We start from the raw sequence: 21,694 nt of genomic DNA, 5'->3' as shown, positions 1-21,694 counted from the left end.
GTTTACCATGTACTTAATGGCTGTGTCATAAAACAGCTCATGGGTAAGACCACAGCTGGGATTTATAAATGAGTGCTGAATGGGTTTTTGGTGCTAATATGCCGGAGTTTGTTTCATGGGCTGGCTCATAGCTATGCAGACAATGCACTACACCTTGTCATCAATCCCTGCATTCTTCTCATAGTCTCTAATTAGATGTTCTCTATACACTGTTTGTGAATCCCAGCCTAGATGTTTTTGTAGTCGGTGTTTCAGTATGTTGGAAATTGTATTGTCACATATGCCATGCTTTGAATCTGGGTTATGGGTCTTTGAGAATATGAAAAAAGAAGGGTTTTATGTTTCTTTTCCACCTTTTTCCAGAATTAGTATATTTAACCCGGGGACTACCATTATGGTTAGAGGACTAAATACAAGGCAGACATTAAAATGTCACTAAACTCAGTCATATTTCAGTAGTGTTTAGAAACAATATTTTCACTGTTACTTTTCACTTGGGTCTGTGTTATCAGTTGTTTTATTTCTGCTGACAAATCATATAACTTCCTCTTCTTCTTTCTTCTTCTTCTTTCGGCTTTTCCCGGTTAGGGGTCACCACAGCGGATCACCTGTCCACTCATGATTGGCAGTAGAGTTTTACAGTGTTGAGTTGCCAGCCCGGCGCACAACCTTCCACAGAAGGCACACACACGCACACACTCACACCTAGGGCCAATTTAGAGTATCCAATCCACCTACAGCATGTCTTTGGGATGTGAGAGGAAACCAGAGCACCCGGAGGAAACCCACACGACCACAAGGAGGACATGCAGACTCCGCACAGAAGGCACCCCAGCCGAGGATCGAACCGGAGAACCTCTTGCTGTGAGGTGGCAATGCTAACCGCTGCACCACCGTGGCAGCCCTACAAATCATATAACTTCCAATGTTATTTATTTGTCTCATGATAACTCACTATAATGATCTCCTAACTCTGTCTGCTCTTTTCTTTGCATTACATTTGTTTTCAGGTAACTCTCACACCTGCAAAATGTGTCATCTAATGCTTGTGACGTAGCATACACTGGGAAAAAGAATCATTAGTTTACGAAAGCAGTGTAAGCTCTGCCTACAACTTAAGAACTCTCTGTGACATCTGACTATTTAAATGTACTACAGCATGGAGGTTAACTGGACAAATAGAGCTATAGCCCACACTAACAAAGCAAACAATGTCAGGCAAATTCAGCAGAGCAACGATCAAAAATACACATCAGTGCAAGGTTCCACAGTCACACAGAAGAACTTTATAGGCCTAAAGGGGCTTCATGTCTTTTTGTAGTTCTGCTACTCTGCAAACCAAATATCACTGCTTTCAAATAACTAATTGGCAAAATCAGTCTTACCTACAGCATGTTCGTGCAGGGAACTCTTCTTCATCACCTCCTGTGTGAATAACTATCAACCTAGGGGATGTTCTGTGATTCAGCAAGAAATGAAAACTGCCAGTTTTTATTCTAACACAGCTCTTATAAGACCTGGTTCAATGTTGCATGAAATCTGAGCTCACCTGCTTACGTAGCTTTGGTGCCCTTGACAGCTTCATGAAGGTCAGATGTGGTTTAAAAGGTTTTGTGTCCCCAGACAGGATGCCCTTTTCTTGAAATTCTTTCTTCACAGCCTCTGTGGAGAGAGAAAGAGAGTATGAGAGAGAGAGAGAGAGAGAGAGATGGAAACAGAGAGCAAGCGAGAGAGAGGCACAGAAAGGCAGGCCACTAAGATAACAAGATAGGAGACCTAAAATGTGCTGCGTACTGTACTAAAAGCTGCTGCCATTCAGTGTAACATAAGAAGATAATCAATAGTGAGAGAAAGACAGGCATCTAATACCATCTAGAACCTTAGTTAGCACAAAAATAAGCTAGGAAGGATATACAGTGTATGCTATCAAGCAGCCAAAACTTAATTCCCTTTCTATAATTTAGAATTGATCCTATTATCAAATCTGCATATAACACATGACATTTACATCTTGTTTATGAACTGAGTTTTAAATTAGTCTTATGGTATTATTCATTTATTAAAATCCATAAATCATACTGGTTTGTACTATACAGTATATATAACTTAATAAGAAAAATAGAAAACAACATACATTAAATACAAGGAACAGCATAGGAACCTTAAGAAAGGCAACTCATATTCTAAATTTCTGACCTTTTATGCACAACACTGAGGCAAAAGTATAAAAAGCTGATGAATGATTACTTGAGATTTACAATTTTCAAAAGTACTGCAATAATTGCCTCAGAATGCTCCTTGGTACTGTTTGCCTTTGAATTCAGAATATAAAATAAGAGATGGCCACCAATAGTTTAAGGGAAAACAAATTCAAGTTAACTGCTTTCTAATATAAAAAGTGAGAAAACACATGCATATATTGTAAGCACTAACTAAATATGACATACACTATCTAGGATACATGGATTTTACCAGACAAAAATAATAATGGGGCTATTCAGAAACCAATAACACACTAAGTTACGTAAAATAGCATAGTGAGCTGCTATGTGCAGGAAGGGGGCAATTGAGAGACATGAAGTGCAATACTGCATTATGGATATCATGCAAATGACCACATAATGATATGCAAATGAGTATTAACATTCTTACAACAGCTATAGTGGATGCAAATGATAAAAATCATCCATGACAGCATAATTCAGAAACATATAAAATTTGTCCAGTGAGACATAAAAAAATGTGCAAACTTCAGTTTTCTGTTTAACAAAGGAAATATAATACTGATAGTTGTTAAAATTCAGACTCTGGACTGCTTTTTTTTAAAGAAAGGCATCACTAATATGAAGCAATCAGGTCAGTGACAAGGAAAATATGCCATCCCACCTTCCCTGACATAACAATTTACTTCACAAAAATGGATATGGATGTCACTGGAAAGGGCAGGGAAAAGGGATGAGACAGGTAGAGTTAGGGGTGGTGCCAGGGGTGTGTGTCCTCTGTTTCAGCCGCAGTGAAAGGTGACAACCCTAGCTGAGGCACTTTTTTTAGCAGTGGAACAGAAGCTGAGTGAGGAGTCAGAAGAAGATGAGCCTGTAGCAGGCCCCCATGAGAAGCAGAGGCTAGCAAAATATGTAATAGCTACAAGCCAGAAGACTTTCGCAAATGCTTTAACAAGTTGTAAAAAACATCAGTGCTGCAGCTCTTCATTTAAATACTTGCAGTAATTTTGAAATAATTAATCAATCAAACACATAATTAAAGCTACCTGTCTAAAATGTCTCATCTTTAGAATTGGTTTAACATTGTTTGCAACATTTAATCCAGGGCTTTTATCTGCCCTAAGTTCATTTATCTATCGGTATTCCACAAACTCAGTTTTAGTTACCATATCACCTCCTCTAAAACTGGAGGGTATATATAACATCATAAACTTAAATGAATGTGAATCATCAGAATCACTTATATGCTCATAAAGGACATTACTATCAAGCTTTCTCCGTATTTCAGATAGATGATTACAAATTCTTTCTTTTAACTTCCTTTTAGCTTCACCAATATAGAAGGCTGGGTAGGAATTACATAAGGCAATATATACCAAATTCATAGAATTATAGTCTGAGTAGGCAGAACTTTTATAGGTATGTTTTGTAACTGATGTACAAATGTATTATTTCTATGTGTAAATTTGTAAAAACTACAATTACTGCAAGAAAAAATCCCTTTTGTTGACTTATTTGTCTTGCATCCATTTGATCTAAGACATTTTAACCATGTTAATGCACGTATTATAAGGTATAGTGAACTTTATTCTACTAGTTGAATTATTTTTTTCTGTTAATATACTGCTCCTTCCTTGAAGAAAATGGTTTACTCATAGTAGATCACTCCCTCATTTTTTCAGTCTTATTACTTATTAAGTCAAACTCATTATAACCCCTCTGTATAATAAGGTCTTCCATCTGTCCCTTGAGTACCTTATTTGCACAGGTGGGTCACAGACTGCCAAGGGAGAACAACAGATGAAAGTGTTATGGTAAGCATGCACACATCTAGGGGATCGTGGGGTGTTAGGAATCATGTCCTCTGGTGATGTTGTGGAGGCTGCAGGGGTAGAAGAATGGCTGAGTGAGTGTATCATGTATTCCTGTAATGCCAGGTCTGGAGGTATGTGATCCAGGGGATGGCGTATCACATTACATTTCTGTGTGGAAATGTCACTACTGCCCCTGCCCCTATTGTGTGGTACTGTCAGGCACCACTATACCCTGCTTGGTCACTGATATGTGGTGTTTGGGGGCATCTACTGGGTATAGGTCTGATATTGAACTCTGTGATCCTGAGTGGGCTGTCCAGTGGGATCTGCCCACAGTGAAACTAGATGAATGTTATCCATGACCAGATGACTATCCATGGCCAAGGGTGGAGACCATGGTAAAACTAGATGTGTGTTGCCCACATCCATGTGGCTGTCCACAGCTTGGAGTGGAGGCAATGGTCCAACCAGATGAATATCATTCATGTCCATGTATGTGACCTTACACTGCCAGGGGTAGATATTACAGTTAAGTCATATAAGTGTCATCTGCACCCACATTACCATTCATGGCCAGGTGGTGAAGTCCATGGAAAAGCCAGCCATCAGTGAAAAGTAGACATGCACAGCTGTAGTGTGAAAGTGTCCCCTACATCAGCTATACCTGCCATTTGCAACCACCTGCAGAGATGCACTAGTGGCCTCCATGTCACCTGCCACTGCCTACATTTCCTGCAATGGTCGGTGGTATTCATGGAGACCATGGACATCTTCATGCAGGAAATGCAGCAAGCTGAGCACCTCAGACATTGTCTTATTAGCATCCATCTCTGCTTGGATCATAGTTTTTCACGTCTGCTGGTCCCATATCATGAAATTACATATCCTCAGGATGCCAATGGGCATCAATGTGTCTCTCCCCTATGATATGTATATGCATCTTAAAAGTTATATGCCCTTGGATACCAACAGTGTTTCTGCTACCTCTGTGCAATATCGGCCAAACCATGCTTCTCATTTTTTGTATTAGAACAGTTTAAGAAAGGTGTGTGTGTGTGGGGGGGGGTGCTAGGGGAAGAAAAGATTGAGTACAAAGAGCTGTGGTGGCAGTTAACATTACATGCTATTGCTCCACCAGGACTCAATGATAACATCTCCATATCCTCTGTTCTTAAAATGAGGGCAGCTACGTTATTAGTACAAATTTCATGACACTGCAGTTTTGAACTATGCCACTTGATGGTGATATTCCCATATTGTATGTATTATTTTACTATGTATATGTGAACTCTGAAGTATTTTCAAGTACTTATAAGTATTTTAAAATTTTTTTAATAGTTTTAAAGCTAATAAAATGTTATATGTTTTTAAACTGATTTTAAACAGGTTTTAGACAGTGCATTTCCTACATTATATCAATGATTTAACAGGACATTTTCTTTGCATTGTAAATTAATGATATGTTTACTGAGATAATAGACTGTATTTTCATTGGTGGATTACTTAAATAATTAAGTTATTGGATTATATAATGAGATGGTTTATTCATTGTCTGCATCTGATGAAGTCTTAGCAATTTAGATGAAAATGCTGTGTGTGTAATTGCGTTTATGTGATTGCATTGCTTTGGGATTCTATCGAGCCGACTACTTTCCTTCATCTGTGGTACTTATTTTGCATGGTTTTGGAGTCGTTGGTGTTTAAGTACCAGTTCCAGTGTTATTTTTGGGGGACATGTGGATGGGGAGTGCAGAGGTCCACCCTGAGCCTCCACAAACCCCTCAGCAGTGGGGGAGGGGAATGTTTACCACACTATTACCACTGCTGACAGTTCAACTGTATCCTCAGACTGGGCCATGTGCAAAATGCCATCATCAGCCTTCCGCAGATGTGCTGAGTTCAGGCATATGCAGATTTTTACCGCTGAATCCTCTCCCAGTGGAATCATGAAAACAGATAGATAAATTGCCAGAATGGAAACTAGTATATACATATGACCCTCCCACACCACCACCACCATCATGCATCAGACATACAGCTACATGTCAGCAATATGCATAGCCTATGAGCACATGCAGACCAGTTTATACAGAATATACTTGTTGTGGGTCAGATTTCCCCTGTGTGACAGAAATGAGGTATGGTGGTGTAAGTAAATTCTGCTGTGGTGCAAGCCAACATCTGCTTGCAATAACATGTCACACAACTCACCTGGTGCTTCTCTCAAAGGCATTTAATGTTGGCAGTCATAACCTGTGCTCCAGATGTTCTTAGCTGCTGCTCTGATATTCCTGTGTGCCATTTATAGAAATGGTCACATTTGACACACCAAGCTGATGTGCCCGACATGACTGGCATTTGCCAGTACTTACTTGGGACATCCCCAAAGGACACCTTGGCAGTCCTGAGCAGCCTGGTGTCCATATCCAGCCCACAGTGTCCTGCTAGTGTATCCACTGTAAGATTATAAGAAACTGCTCAGTCAGCTGACAATGTCATGTGGTAGAAGTCACAGTGGTCAACCTGCCTGTGGCTATGTCTTGTGCCCTTTTCTTCACATGAAGAATTATGTTGGAGACACTATGACTCAAATGACTGGTTGTGTCCACCAACAACATTTATTTGCTGCAACACTGCCTGCCATACCTGTTTCTCAGTGTAAGCTTTGTTCACCTTATCTGTCTCCAGGATTCTCCTGCCATGGGTGCATTAGGCATGCATTAGAACCCCACTGTCCTGTTTGATTAATTTTTCCATGTACTTCCATTCATTTAGTGCCATAGTAGCCCCTACACACCTGTTAAAACATGCCGTGGATCATGGTGTGTATACAGGACCTTCCATGTCAGACATCACTCACCACCTCACTGTCCCTACTACACCTGTGGCAGGTATAACCTTGTGCAATGTTATGAAATAACCACTGTGATAATGTGCCATTCTGTGTAATCTGTGAGTGTGTGATATGCATACAGGGGATCTTGCACCAGTGCCAACAGTGCAGTGTGTTCCCACTGGACTACAGGCCAGACATACCTCTATATGTGGGTATACAGCATAGCCTCTATGATCCTCACCCACGACAAGTATGTAAGCTGCCCTGTCTCTTTCCTGTGTCCTAAGCTGCCCCCCAACTCCCACAGAAATACAATCAGTATGTCTACACAATAAAGTATGGATGGATATCTCCACCCTCACTGGGAACAGAAGCTGTTCAGCCTGTTCCGTGTACCCTTGCATGTTGCAATCCACCCCAGTAACTGTCTGTTCCCTGCACTCTTAATGTTTTGGCCATTCTCACACCAACCTAGTCTAAACTATCCCTGGCAGGGTCATTACAATGTTAGTACACAACACAACATTCTCTACAGTGTGACAGCTGTGTGTGACAGCTATGCACCCTAGTACTGTCTCTGCAATGTGCTGTACATTACCAGTATTCTTGTTTGCTGTCACTTTCCCTGTATGTTAATTTTCTTCAATATTCTCTATGTCCTGGGGCTGTTCTGGTGTTGTAAATGGATAAAGCTTTGATTACAGCTCAGGTGACATAGGTTTGAGTAGCAGCTCAGACGACTGATGGAGGTGCAGGGAGGGAATATGAGCATTCCCATTATGGAGGGGTGGGCTTCTCATGCATCAATTTCTGGTAGAGGTCGGGGAAGTTGCATGGTAAGGAGATGCAGACCAATGAGGAGACAGAGGGTAGACATGGCTGAGTTGCTACATAGGTGGGGCAAGACACCTCAACATTCCCATTGCACATCTGTCCGTTAGATATTATCACAAGCACCGAAGGGCAGAGGGAAAATGGATATGTAATATGAAACTCCCCAGGCAGACTAAAGGACAGCACCACCACCCCTGAATGCCTTTAAGATCTGGACTGGCCTTGTCAAAAATAAGTGCTGGCCCACAGGTGATTTGAAGTAGCTGATAGACCGGGTGATGGACATGACACACTGGGATGGCTATCTGGATGATGGAAGGGGAGTTAACAATAAAAATACATCCTCTGGGTTCTATAGTTTATCAGTCTCTGTAGTGTGATCTCTCACACTATGGTGACTGTGCTTTTTATTGAGATATAAAGGGGCTCACAGCTCAGTGATTAAGCTAATGAGGTGATTTAGTGAGGGTTCTCTGAATTACATCAGTGACACAATGTGTAATCAGACCTAATCCACACTATAATGCCCGGTCTGCCTTGCATACATACACTATGAGCATTTAAGTTTTGTGCTGCTGTGAAACATGCTCGTGCTACTAAATATTACTGCTAATGGCCATGACCATCAGGCTACCAAGTTGCCTGTCGGGCCATGTTCAGGCATGTAGGTCATGTACGCAGCTGTCACTCTCCCCCATGTTAATGAATCATGTGCATTCTGCTGCCATAGGTGAGCACTGCACCTACAACAACAGAATGCAAACCTATGGTAGCAGAATGCCATAGGTGAACACTGCACTGTGGTGGTGTCTGTCAGTGTGTATTGTGGTCACAATTATGTGCTGATTTGTGCCCCAACTATCAGTCTTCACTCATGGAATTGACATGGTGAAGGAATACTGCATCTGTAAGATCTTGGGGTGACAGGCTCCCTATGTGATGCAACAAGGAGACAAAAATCTTTATCTACGTTTTGCATATGCAGCCCAGGGAGTTCCTGTGCCGGTACAGCTATGAAAGTCCCTTGTAAATATTGATGCCTGGCGCTTGCTTACCACTGCAGTGATACCATGGCAATCACCTGCTCTGGTTAGCACTGTCAGCAAAAATGCAGAGATTTGAACAGGCACCACCATGACCTTCTCATACAGTGAAAGGAAGAGTTTAGGGAGTAGCAGCCTCCACACTACAGTAAACTTTCATTTTCTCTTGAGACACTGTACAATACACCTGAACATACAACTATAGCCACTTCCTACTGTTAAGGGTATGCTGTGCTCATTAATGTGTTTAGTCTGGTCTCAGGCAAAGAATGACATTGCAACATATGGCCTTCCTACCGGATGAGGCAGGCCAGACTCTACCAGTGGCAAGTAAGTGTACTGTATTGCTGACATAGTTGTATCTGTGCTTAATCAGCTAACCACAGCACTGACAAGTTTTTTTTCATTTTAAGACCTTACTATTACCATTCTTCACTGCCCTTATAAAAAATGGCATTTTTAATGCATCTGTAACTGTGCTACCGTTCTAGTTTCATTCATTCCTGAAATTACTACATGTATGATAACTGTACTGAACCTGTGTACCACTGTAATACATTTTTTCCTTTAACATTACAGCACTTCTTAGTCATACACTGCCCGTAGAGCTCTTCATGCTTCAGTGCCCTTGTACAACTGATATTTTAATCCTTTTATAACTATACTAATGTACTTCACTATGCTATTTTTTTAAACTGCCATGTGTGTGACAAAGTACAGTTTTGTACCTACCATAAATGTAGATGTCCGAACTGGATAGCATCTGCAGTCATAACAGCTGGGTTGTCCTGTCGTCAGGCAGCCCTTCAGTCGGCCGGATTCCAAAGTCCGGGTCCGCTGATGTCGCACTTCACCCGACGTCATCTCTGTTGGTCTTCGGGTATAAAAGCATCAGCCGACGCCATTTTCCTCAGTCTTTCTTGCCCCAGATGCCAGAAGCCCTCTTGGAAGGCTACAATTTTTTGGATAGAATGCCAATGTTTCCAAAAAAGGAATAGGTAAACACAAAAATAAGCATGTATATACATATATACAAACAAATACACCATAAAAGACTCCCCCCCACCAGCTAGCTATTAGGGGGGGGGGTAAACACCCTAGGAGTACCACAGAGGGGAAGGAGGGAGGGTAATCCTGACTGCAGATGCTATCCAGTTCGGACATCTACATTTATGGTAGGTACAAAACTGTACTATGTCCTTCATGGATGCATCTGCAGTCATAACAGCTGGGTAGAATACCATAGCCAACTAGGGGAGGAGGATAAAGGAAGATCATGGTGTGTTTAGGATCCCTTGCAGTACAGCAGTGGCAAACCCTGCTCGGGATCTGGAATATAGAGGCAAATTATAATGCTTGGCAAATGTATGCACGGAGGTCCAAGTAGCCGCCTCAATAATGTCTTTGGTTGCCACTCCACGTAAGAAGGCTGTGGTAGTGGCTGTTGCCCTTGTAGAATGAGATCTTATGTTCTGTGGAATTGGTTTTCCATGGAAGGAGTAACAGAATCAAATGCAATTTCCTATCCATTTGGAGATTGTCTGTTTGGAAATAGCTCTTCCTTCCCTTCCTGTTGCATAGGCTACAAAAAGTTGGTCAGTCTTTCTGTTGCTTTTGGTTCTGTCCAAGTAGTAGCGTAGCTGTCTATGTACATCCAAGGTATGCAATATTCTTTCCCCTCTGTTTTGTGGGTTAGGAAAGAAGGTAGGGAGGTGCATTGCCTGATTTAAGGACACTCTGGATACCACCTTAGGCATAAAGGTTGGATTAGTCCTCATGGACACTCTATCTTGGTGGAAGATTAGGAAGGGTTGCACTGCCATTAAGGCCTGTAGTTCTGAAACCCTCCTTGCTGAAGTAATTGCCAGTAGGAAAGCAGTTTTCCATGACAGGTGTTGTAGGTCTGCTGTTGCTGCTGGTTCAAAGGGTGATAGTGTCAGCTTTTCTAGTACGAAGTTTAAGTCCCAAGCTGGCAATGGTGGTTTCCTTGGAGGTTTTACATTCTTGATTCCTCTGAGGAACTGTCTGAGCAAAGGGTGTGAAAAAACAGGTGGATCAAAGCTGTATTCTGCTGAAATAGCTGATGCATGTATCTTGATGGAGGAGTAGGACAGGCCTGAATAGAGAAGTTCGGCCAGGTACTCCAGAATGTTAGGCATATCTATGTTTGTCACATCTTTTCCTCTTTCAGAACTCCAAGTGACAAACCTTTTCCATTTTCCAGCGTAGTTCCTTCTTGTTGAAGGTCTGCGTGCTTCAAGAATAATGTCTTTAACTCTTTGGGAAAGTTCTTGATTAGCTGCTGCTAAGTGATGTTCCATGCAGTCAGTTGTAACGTTTTCAGGTTTGGATGTATGGTGCTGTAGTTGTTCTGAGTTAGCATCAAAGGCATCAGGGGTATTGGCCACATATTGTTCCGAGACATGCTCCTCAGCAGTGGGTACCAGTGTTGTCTTGGCCAGTTTGGAGCTATCAGGATTATCCTTGGATGTTCTTCCTTGATTTTTAGTAATACTTTGTGTATCAAGGGAAATGGTGGAAATGCATATGCTGTTAGGCCTTTCCAGCTGAAGGAGAGAGAATCCACTTTCCATGCTAGTGGGTGGAATGTCCTTGTGCAGAATTTTTGGAGCTGGTGATTGTGAGGTGATGTGAATAGATCTATCTGAGTCATTCCCCATTTCTTTGTGATGGCCTTGAAGATGTCCGGGTGCAGGTGCCATTCGTGGGCATCTGATGTGGTTCTGCTTAATATGTCTGCTAGAGTATTTTCTTTTCCTGGTACAAATATTGCCTGTAGCTGGATGTTGTAGCTGAGTGCCAGGGTCCACAGTTCCAAAGTCATTCTGCATAGGGGGTATGAATGAGTGCCTCCCTGTTTGTTGATGTACCACATGACTGTGGTGTTGTCTGTCCTTATCATCAACTGGCCCTCTTTGAGAAATGGTCTGAACTTTTGAATTGCCAGTTTTACTGCCAGCATTTCTTTTAGGTTGATGTGCAGGTGAAGTTGATCCTGAGTCCACAATCCTTGCATGCTTGTCCATCATGTGGCCCCCCATCCTAGGTCTGAGGCATCTGTTGTGATGTTCTGGCTTGCTTGACATCTGCGAAAGGGAAGGCCTGGGTTTGACTGGCATGCCTGAGCCCACCATAGGAACTCCTGTTTTATGCATGGAATTAGTGGGATTTCTGTTTCTAGGCTGTGCCTGTGCTGGGACCATAAATTCCTTAGGTACCACTGTAGTTTTCTCATATGAAGTCTGGCAAATGGGACCAAAATTATGCATGATGCCATGAAGCCCAAGGCCTGCAGTACCTTTCTTGCTGTTAACTTGTTCAGTTTTGTTAGTGCCAAGAAGTAAAGAGGGAGTTCTTTTTGTTTTTCTGTAGTTAGGAATGCCATTTGTCTTACTGTGTCCAATTCCGCTCCCAAGAATGTCCTTGTTTGGGATGGTATCAGCCTTGACTTTTGTAAATTGACTGTGTATCCCAGTGCTTGTAGCAAGTAAATGACCCTTTGTAAATCTGTTGTCAACTTGCTTTTGTTGTCCCTTGTAGCAGGCAGTCGTCCAGGTATGGGTAAATTTGAATTCCCTGTAGTCTGCAATTTACTGATGCCAGGCATTTTGTGAATACTCTGGGCAGTAGATAAGCCAAAAGGCAATGCTGAGAATTGATAGTGCTCTGATCCTGCAAGAAATCTGAGGTATCTTCTGCAGATTGGTCGAATGGGGACGCAGGTATGCCTCCTTGAGATCTAGAGTTACCAGCCAACACTCCTTGCCCAGCATGGGAAGAAGTTGCTGTAGGGTCAGCATTTTGAATTTTGGAACAATGATGTATGTATTTAAGGTGGACAGGTGAATTGGTCTCCAACTTTTCCTTTCTTGGAACTAGGAATAGTCTGGAGTAGAACCCCTTTCCTTGCTCTGCTGTTGGTACTTTTTCCACAGCTCTCATGTTTGCTAACTCCATTATCTGTTGTAGAGCTTCTGCTTTTTGATTTGGAGGTAGATTTGGCATTCCTCTTTTGACTGGTAAAGTGTGGAAGTGGAATTGGTAACCTTGATCTATGGTTTGTAAAATCCACTTGTCTTTTGTTATGTGGTGCCAGTTCTTTGAAAATAAGGTTAACTTTCCGCCTAGAGGAGCTGCTATTTGTTCCCTGGTAGGCGGGTTTAGGATTAAGTCACTGTGGCTGTGCTGTTGTAGTGGCAGTGGTTGTGTCTGAGCCTCTGTTGTTACCTTGCCACTGTCGCCCTCTGTAGGCACCACCTCTAGATTGGTTTCTGCCTCTGGAACGTCTATTCCTGACCCTTTGAAAACTTGTGGAGTCAGGAAAGGACCAATTTTGGCAGGCCAGTTCCTGCTAAACCTTGGGGTTGAACCTGCAGGAAATCTTTAACCGTTTGAACTAATTTTGCTTTTTCTTCCATTTTCTTTATAACCTGCTGGGCAGGTGTACCAAACAAACTTGTCTTATCCATAGGAGCATCTAGCAACTTAGCTTTAACATGATCCGTAGAGCTTGCTCCTTTAGCCATGCATGCCTTCTTATCACTGTGCCAGTCATGGCTGATCTAAATGAAGCCTCCAGTGCATCATAGCCACATTTTAAAGAATGGTTACTAACCTGTTGTATGTTATTTACCATTTCTAATACATATTTCTTGTCAAGAGATTCATCAGAGGTTAGCTTTTTAGTTAACTGATCAAGCATAAACTCTTGGTATTGTATCATGTGAAATTGACAGTTTAGAGCTCTAGCTGAGAGAGTAGCTGAAGTGTAAAGCTTTTACCCCATCTGTCTAATGACCTTGCTTCCCTTTCAGAAGGAATAGGGTTTTAGCTATGGTCGCTACTGCCTTGGGACCCTGGGATATAGATTCGGGTCTGCAAGAGGGGCCTTGTAAAGGTGGTGATGAGTATCTGGCACCCTGTAAAATCTGTCTGGTTTGGCAGGGCTGGGGCAATGAATCTGGAGCAGAGCAGACATCATTGAAAGCATCATCTACCACAGAGAGAACAGGAGGTATAGCTAGGGGCCTGTGCTGTGGAAGGAAAGGTTCTAAGTCTTTTCTGGAATCTGAAAACTCTTGTTGCTGCCATTGAAATGCTCGCATGGCATGTAAGGTTTCCCCAAAGGAGACTTCTTCTGGAGGAGAAGCAGCTGGAATAGATTCTTCAGCATCAGAATCTTCAAAATTGGAGAAAGGGGCCTCTGGCTGGTCAGTTATGTCTGATTCATCAGCCGAATCATCAGAGGACACTGGCTCAGGGGGCTCTGCCCTAGGTCTCTTCTCTGGGGGCTGAGAGGCCCTGTCTGGGTGAGATTGAGATCCTCTAATTAATGAAATTAAATCTTCTGCCAAGGTAAGCATTTGAGAACTAGAAGAGGGCCTGGTTGAGGGGGGTTTAACAGGCACTGGTTTAGAAGTCTTGGCTGCTTTAGCCCTGGCGAAGGCCTTAATGGACATGGCTGCTGGAGGCCTAGCAGCACCACGTGCTGGGGTAGAGACATCCAGGGGAATGGTGTCTGATAAGTCATTGGCAGTGGGTAAAACTTCTGAGGTTGGTTCAAGAGTTGTAGCAGGGGCCTCAGCTGTAGAGATAGATTCAGATGCACTTTGATCAGTTTTCTGCTTAAGCATGGTTTCGCCGAAACCAGCGACCCGCGAATGTCGGTCTTTATCTTTTTTTGGCAGAAAGTGTAGTCGGAGGATCCATAATGTACGCAAAATCAGAACCGAAAAACTGTTCGTTGAAAGAAGCACAGGCCGAACAGGCTGCTACGTAAGTGGGCTGGGCCTAAACAAGGCAGACAGTAAGAGTGGAAATCTTTATGAGGTATTTGTTTCCCACAGGTTAAACAATTATTAACTTTTTCTGACATCGGCTGAGGCAAGAAAGAGTCCCCAACGGGTACTTAGCTTTAGAAGTCTTCGTAGTATTCGGTAGAAGTAATCTCTGGATCCGACCGACCGGCACTTGCGAACAGCTTCTGCTTCAGCGCCACGCAAGAAAGACTGAGGAAAATGGCGGCTGATGCTTTTATAAGACCAACAGAGATGACGTCGGGTGAAGTGCGACATCAGGACCCGGACTTTGGAATCCGGCCGACTGAAGGGCTGCCTGACGACAGGACAACCCAGCTGTTATGACTGCAGATGCATCCATGAAGGACATCTGCATTAAACTTGAGTATCACTACAGAGAGATTTTCCTCTGGACCCTTGCAGCATTACTTACGTCCATGTATTTTCCACTGTGTGTAAGACAGCTCCTCACCCTTCATTTTCCATAACAGTGAGTACTTTATTTGCCCATTTTAATTATTTTTCCCTGCTTTGTTGTTCTTTACACACACACACACACACACACACACACACACACACACACACACACACACACACACACACACACACATTTCCATTCATGCAATATGCTAGTCTCCTACATTGTGATTACACTTACACTGACATTCACATCACCTGCCTTTATCCTCAGTCCTATCATAGGTATGTTCCCCAACCACTGACATGCACTGTTCTGCTGATTGCTTTTTTTCCTTCTTTCAGGGCCTGTCATAATAAAGTCTACCAGATCACATTGATCATTGTGTTTGCACCCTGTTCTCCTTCTGTCACAGTCTCCTTTTAAATATGTTGGTTTGCTGTTGTGCTATTCTCTATTCATTTTCCTTTTGCAGGATGAGCCATGGAGGAAGCAGTGGTGAGGCAGTAGCCACCAGCCATACACCCTCCATCTTGACGACTAATATGTTCCTAGCAATCCACAGGCATGCCTCTAAGCAGGATGATGAAGGTCATCCTACGGAAGGTGATCTGGACAGCTTGCTAGTGGCCTCCGGTGCTGCTTCTCCTGTGAATGGTGTGACACCCCTGCACTGTCCCAGTAATCAAGGAGCCTCAATCCTCACCACTGACAATGGTGAGGAACATACACACTGGGAGGATGATAAGTGCACACACAGTAAAATACAATTTCTCTTAAGAGCACACAGAGATCACAGTCAGTCTGGGGGCTGGTTTCTCCCTCTTTCTCCATATCTCCAATAAGACTCCCCACTGGCAAAGCTATAGGGTTAAGATCTCAGCTGAGGGGTCAAGCCAAGACCTCCATCACTCTCTCTGCCCAACCAGTGCTTCGTGTCCCTGCCCAAGAAGCTGACACACACACACACACACACACACACACACACTTTGTGATTTGATTTATATACAAACACACAGACACTCCTGGGGAAGGCCAGCACAAATTTACTAGTTATGTCCCCTTCTTCCCAGACTATAAGGTAGTTATCACTGCCATCAACCCCTCTTTATCAGCTACTTAAGGCCCTTACAAAGGGTGACCAATCCTACTGTGTATTGTTACTATTATCCAAATGGTAAGTGTGACCAAGACTTGCAAGGCTATTTAGGACTGGCCTGTACAATGTCACCAAATACATATGCAAGTACTCTAAGAACTTAAAAATGTCTCACAAATATCAGCCACAAAGATAGGTTTAAATATATTTAATAATAAATAATATAACAAGACATCAGGGAGTAGTACAGAGGAGCTATCCTGGGTCACCCACCCAGCTGGAGGTGTGGCACACAGTTCAGGACATATCAGTTCCCATGTTCAGTCTTCCTGAAATTTCTTTTTAGCTAGAGATATTTCCTGATGAATATCAATCTGTTATGTGTAAGTTGGTATTTCAAATGTCAAAATCACAAACTTCACAATCATGAAGATGTTACTTTTTAAAACACTGTTTGCAGGGTGCCCAGCAACCCTTTGTGAGGACTTTGCCCAAACACCCCTACTTCTGTACAAATTATTGTGAGGATTTTACCCATATATGTCTTACTTGTACATAAATGACAGCAGGGTCACTGCAACTTGGGGATAAGGGAGAAAGTTAACTTTTAAAAAGCACCATTTTCAAGTCTGTGAATTTTGTGATCCTGACATTTTAATGACAGACACACAACTCTATATAACCATAAACTATTTGCACTGACAATACTGACAGCTAAAAAACAGGATTAAAGAAAATAGAAATCACAAAGGGTATCAATAATGAGAAGTCTATGCAACCGATAACCAAAATGTATAATATTAAGAGGGACTAACAGTGAACAGTCAAACGTTTAACATACTAAGTGAAGTGAATAAAATGAATGTTAAAAACTAAACTGCACGATAACAAGACTGTGTAACTTCTTTCAGCTTTTCCCGGTTGGGGTCACCACAGCGGATCACCTGTCCTCTCATGATTGGCAGTGGTGTTTTACAGTGTCGAGTTGCCAGCCCTGCACCTAACCTTCCACAGAAGGCACACACACATATGCACTCACGCCTAGGGCCAATTTAGAGTATCCAAGCCACCTACAGCATGTCTTTGGGATCACCCTGGAGGAAACCCATGCAACCACAGGGAGGACATACAGACTCTGCACAGAAGGCACCCCAGCAGAGGATCGAACCGGAGAACCTCTTGCTGTGAGGCAGCAACGCTAACCGCTGCACCACTGCGGCCACCCAAGATTGTGTAACAAAATAAACAGTTTTATTTCATACCATTATAGTTTCAAGCTGCAAAGATAAAAAAAGAGCAAAGAAATGCACTTCTGTATGGAATAAACTAGGATACCTCAGTGTGCAATTCTGTTTCCTGTTAAGCTTTTTCATAATATATTTAATAACTAATGTGAGAATTAGGAAAAGCTTACTGCGATACAGAAGGCTTATCTGAAGAAGGCACCTGCATCAAAATAACCTCCTTACGTTTATACACCATGAAAGTAATCTTCCTAATGTTATACATTACTCTACCAGTAGTTCTCTCTCTCTCTCTCTCTCTCTCTCTCTTAAAGTCCTCAGCTCAGGGTATAGCAGGGATCCCTTGGTCAAAGAGCCACACAATAAGGCAACAGTATGGCTTCTCTCTTCGCCAGGAACTGCACGAGGGAGAAAGTACAGTTGTGTCACACTTACCATAATTGTACATGTTCAAGTAGATCAATGTTGCAGTGCTGATTTTTGGGTCTTTCTGCCATGAAGAAGCCTGAAACCAGCCTAATTTCCAGAGTCTTTGCTTCATCCCTAGCTGACAGACATCCGAGGACCAATATCTAGACTTCAAGGTATAAGAAGAGCATCCATCAGGACCATCTTCAGGCCTTTCTAGACACTGAACAAGCAATTTGCTGCTCTAGGACAGCACTACCTCTCCAGCTGTCTGAGTTTGAGAATGCAAGGGACATACATTAGGATGAAGAAAGGGGATGATGGTGAATCAAGGAGCTATCTACAGGAATTCTCCTCTCCCCTTGCTCCCACCAAGGGGGGAAAAGGGTCTGCAGATAACAGGGTAGGAGGGTGGGAGTTTGAACTGCAACACTGATCTACTAGAACATCTACAATTATGTTAAGTGTGACACAGCTGTACTATGTTCTTTATAGTTAATGTTGCAGTACTGATGCTTGAGAGGACTCCCAAAGCTACCTGTTGGGTGCCAGGTATTGCTGGCCCCCTAGTAAATAAGGTTTTGCAGGATGGCAGTAGTAAACCCTGCTCTAACTTTTGAGGCATTGCCTAAATGGTAATGTCTTGTAAAAGTGTGCACTGAGTTCCAAGCGGCAACTTCTAGGATGGCCTAGGAAGGGACTCCTTTCAGGAAGGCAGTGGTAGTTTCCCTGTGCATGATGAAATCAGCTTTGACATGACCAGGTAGAGGTTTCCCATGGTGAGTGTAACATAACTTAATGCAACTGGCAATGCATTTGGACATGGTTTGCTTGGAGACAGACCTGTCCCCCCCATGACAGCTATCAATAATTGTTTTGCTCTGTTCCATTTGGGTTTTTTGCCCTGTCTACATAGTACCTGATTGGTCTGTGTACATGCAGGGAATGAAGGACTAGTTCGACTTTGTTCTGTTGTGCTGTGGATTTGGAAAGAAAGCTGGCAGGTGGATAGCCTGGTTTAGACAAAGTTCTGATACTACCTCAAGCATGAAGGATGGATTAGTTCTGAGAGTTACCCTATCCGTGTGAAGAGCAGTAAAAGGTTTGAGCATGAGGTCTTGTAGCTCTGAGAACCTCCTTGCTGGGGTGATAGCTATTGGTAATGTGGTCTTCCACATGAGCAACTTTAGGGGGTGAAGCTGCTGGCTCAAAGGGAGGCAAGGTATGTTTTTCTATTACACAGCTGAGATCCCATGTAGGAACCAGTTACTTCTGGGTGGTCTGAAGTGAAAGACCCCTTTAAAAATAGCTGAAATTATGTCTGTCTGAAGAGAGTTGGTGCTCTTGCTATGGCACCAGATGGAAAATCTCTTCTATTTTTCTAAGAATGATTTTCTGGTGGTGGGTCTCCTTTCCTCTTTTAGGATCATTAGCACTTCATTGGGACAGCTGATGTTTTTTTGGTGTCAAAACCCAATCCTCCAGGCTGTCAGTTTGAATGAGACTAGGTGAAGATGGAATATTGAGCCATTGGCCTATCTGAACAGATCAACTTCCTTTGGGAGAGGATGGAATCTCCCTTCACTGACTGTCAAGAGGAAGGAGGACTAATGTTGCCTCGGCCAGAAGGAGACATTGAGAATCATGCCCCTAGGTCTGTCCTACATGACTTTTATCAGAGACCCTGGGAATAGTAGGTAAAAGCAGAAAGGCACATAGGAACAGGTGGTCCATTTTAATAAGACTGCATCTGTTTTCCATGTTCATGCCTGTTGGATTCTGGAGCATAACCTCTGAAGTTGCCTGTTTTGATAAGAGGCAAAAAGATCTACTGAGGGAATTCCCTACTGCAAGGTTAAGTCCAGGAAAATCTCCCTCTTTAGCATCCATTCTTTGGGGTCTAAAAGAGCTCTGTTTAAGAAATCTGACAGGGTATTGTTGTGACCCACAATGTAGGACGCTGTAAGTGCTAGTTTTAGTTCTTGTGCTAACAGAAAAATCGTCATTGCAAGACTGCACAAGAGATAGGAAAGGGTGTCTCATTGCATGTTGATGTACCACGTCACTGAGTGTTGTCTGTCCAAATCTGCAAAGCCCCTAGGGGCAAACTCTGTTGAAAAGCTTTTATGGCTAGGTAAATTGCTAACAATACCTTCTGGTTTACATGCAGTTTCCTCTGATCTGATGTCTAGATGCCCTGCCCCTTCATGGGGCCTAAGTGAGCACCCCAGGCTATGTCTTAACTATCTGTAGTGATGGTCTCTCCTGCCTCTGTCAGAGAGAAGTTTGCACCTGGATTCTGTAGGATGGTGATTTTCCACCATAGCAGCTCTTTTTTAAGCCTGGAAAAAGAAGTAGAGGAGTTTCCACAGGGTGAGGATGTTGTTCCCAATTTTTTTAGGAACCACAGAAGTTATCTCACATGTAGCTTTGCAAGGGGAATCATAAGAATTCAGGATGCCGTGCAACACAGAACCCTTAGAAATTCCCATGGTAAAACTTGTTGCTTTGAAAGCAAGATGGTTAGGCAGTTTGCCAAGTAAGATATCTTGTCCTGAGGAAGGTAAAGTTTTTGTTGCACAAAATCTATGATGTCCCCCACAAGGAGAATCCTTGTCTGAGGAAGAGTTTGTGACTGCTGATGCATGGGTAATTTCCATAATACATTGGTGTAGCTAACAGGTAGAATTCTTAACTGTCTTTATTTACTTTCCTTTTCATATCCAGCTTCTCAAAGACCTTTTCAGTTGGGAAGCCAAAAAGGAATTCTTTGTGTAGTGGAACATCCAGTAGTTCAGCCTCAACCTGGTCTGACAGAGGATGAGTCCTGAGCAATGCACCTGGTCTGACAGAGGTTGAGTTCTGAGCAATGCACCTGGTCTGACAGAGGCCGAGTCCTGAAAAATGCACCTGGTCTGACAGAGGCTGAGTCTTGAGCAATGCAACTGGTCTGACAGAGTTGAGTCCTGAGCAATGCACCTGGTCTGACAGAGGCTGAATCCTGAGCAATGCATGCCTGCAAAAGACTGAGCTTGTGGTAGCTGCTCTGCATGATGCATCCAATGCATTATATTCACATTTTAAGGAGTGTCTGGAGACATGTAAGACTGATCTTACTATCTCCTGAATTTTCATAAACAAGGTTCTATCAGCAACAGTCTCTGCCTTCATAATAATTTGGTCTTGTAGGGACTCCAGGTACTTTTAACATATGAAGCTGGCAATTAAGCACCTTCATAGAAAGGACAACAAAGGTATACACTTTTTTCTGAAATCTGTCTGATAGTCTAGTTTCCCTAATCAGTGGGCAGAGGATGTCTAGTTCTGTCCTTAGGTATCCCTTTAGTGGATTCTGTAAACATTACTGAGGGGTCAGCTTTAAGATTCTTGTAAAACTGCTTGTGTGAGTCAAGCACACTGTAAAACCTGCCAGGCTTCCTGGGTGCAAGTGAGAGAGAATCAGGGTGCAAAGATATGTCTTCAAAGACGTCACCAATACCACATGCACTGGAGTGATAGCCAGTGGTCTGGGTGATGTTAAACTCAGGAGTTCTCTATAATGGGTCTGAGCCTGCGATAATTGTTTGCTTTCTCAACTGAAGGCCTCCTTCATTTTAGGCAGAGAGAGAGAGAGAGAGAGAGAGAGAGAGACAGTATCATCCGAGTCCGAGTCAGAATAAGGCTGGGGTGGTAAGTGCTCAGGGTTGGACAACTCTACCTCATCCTCAGAGCCTGAAGACTCTGACTCTTCTTGAAAAGCCACACCCCTACACTTTTAGAGGGGGAGGCTTCAAGGGGTGGTGGTCTGAGTGTGGCTGGACTCCCTGGATTATAACAAAGGCCATGAACTCCCAGGCTATTTTCAAGAGGTCCTGGGCATTGACCTGACCTGGAGTGGCAGAGGGCTAAGGAGATGATAGAGGAATGCTGATGGCTGTCTTTGGTCAAGGCATTTAT

At 42.9% G+C, this 21,694-nt stretch overlaps 1 protein-coding gene across 3 annotated transcripts in view; it reads right to left on the bottom strand.

The window, feature by feature from the left end:
- Positions 1-21,694, bottom strand: part of AKAP7 (A-kinase anchoring protein 7) — a 1,625,267-nt gene that overhangs the window by 1,190,747 nt on the left and 412,826 nt on the right. For all 3 annotated transcript variants that reach the window (XM_044064537.1, XM_044064536.1, XR_006363953.1), the window contains exon 7: positions 1,550-1,662. In XM_044064537.1, the coding sequence (XP_043920472.1) occupies positions 1,550-1,662 (113 nt within the window). The remainder of the gene's footprint in view (positions 1-1,549; positions 1,663-21,694) is intronic.

Source organism: Protopterus annectens, chromosome 1.part0 (assembly GCF_019279795.1).
Source record: "Protopterus annectens isolate FY-2018-M chromosome 1.part0, PAN1.0, whole genome shotgun sequence".
In the NCBI taxonomy this organism is placed as follows: domain Eukaryota; kingdom Metazoa; phylum Chordata; order Ceratodontiformes; family Protopteridae; genus Protopterus; species Protopterus annectens.
This window is presented reverse-complemented; position numbering and strand designations above follow the sequence as displayed.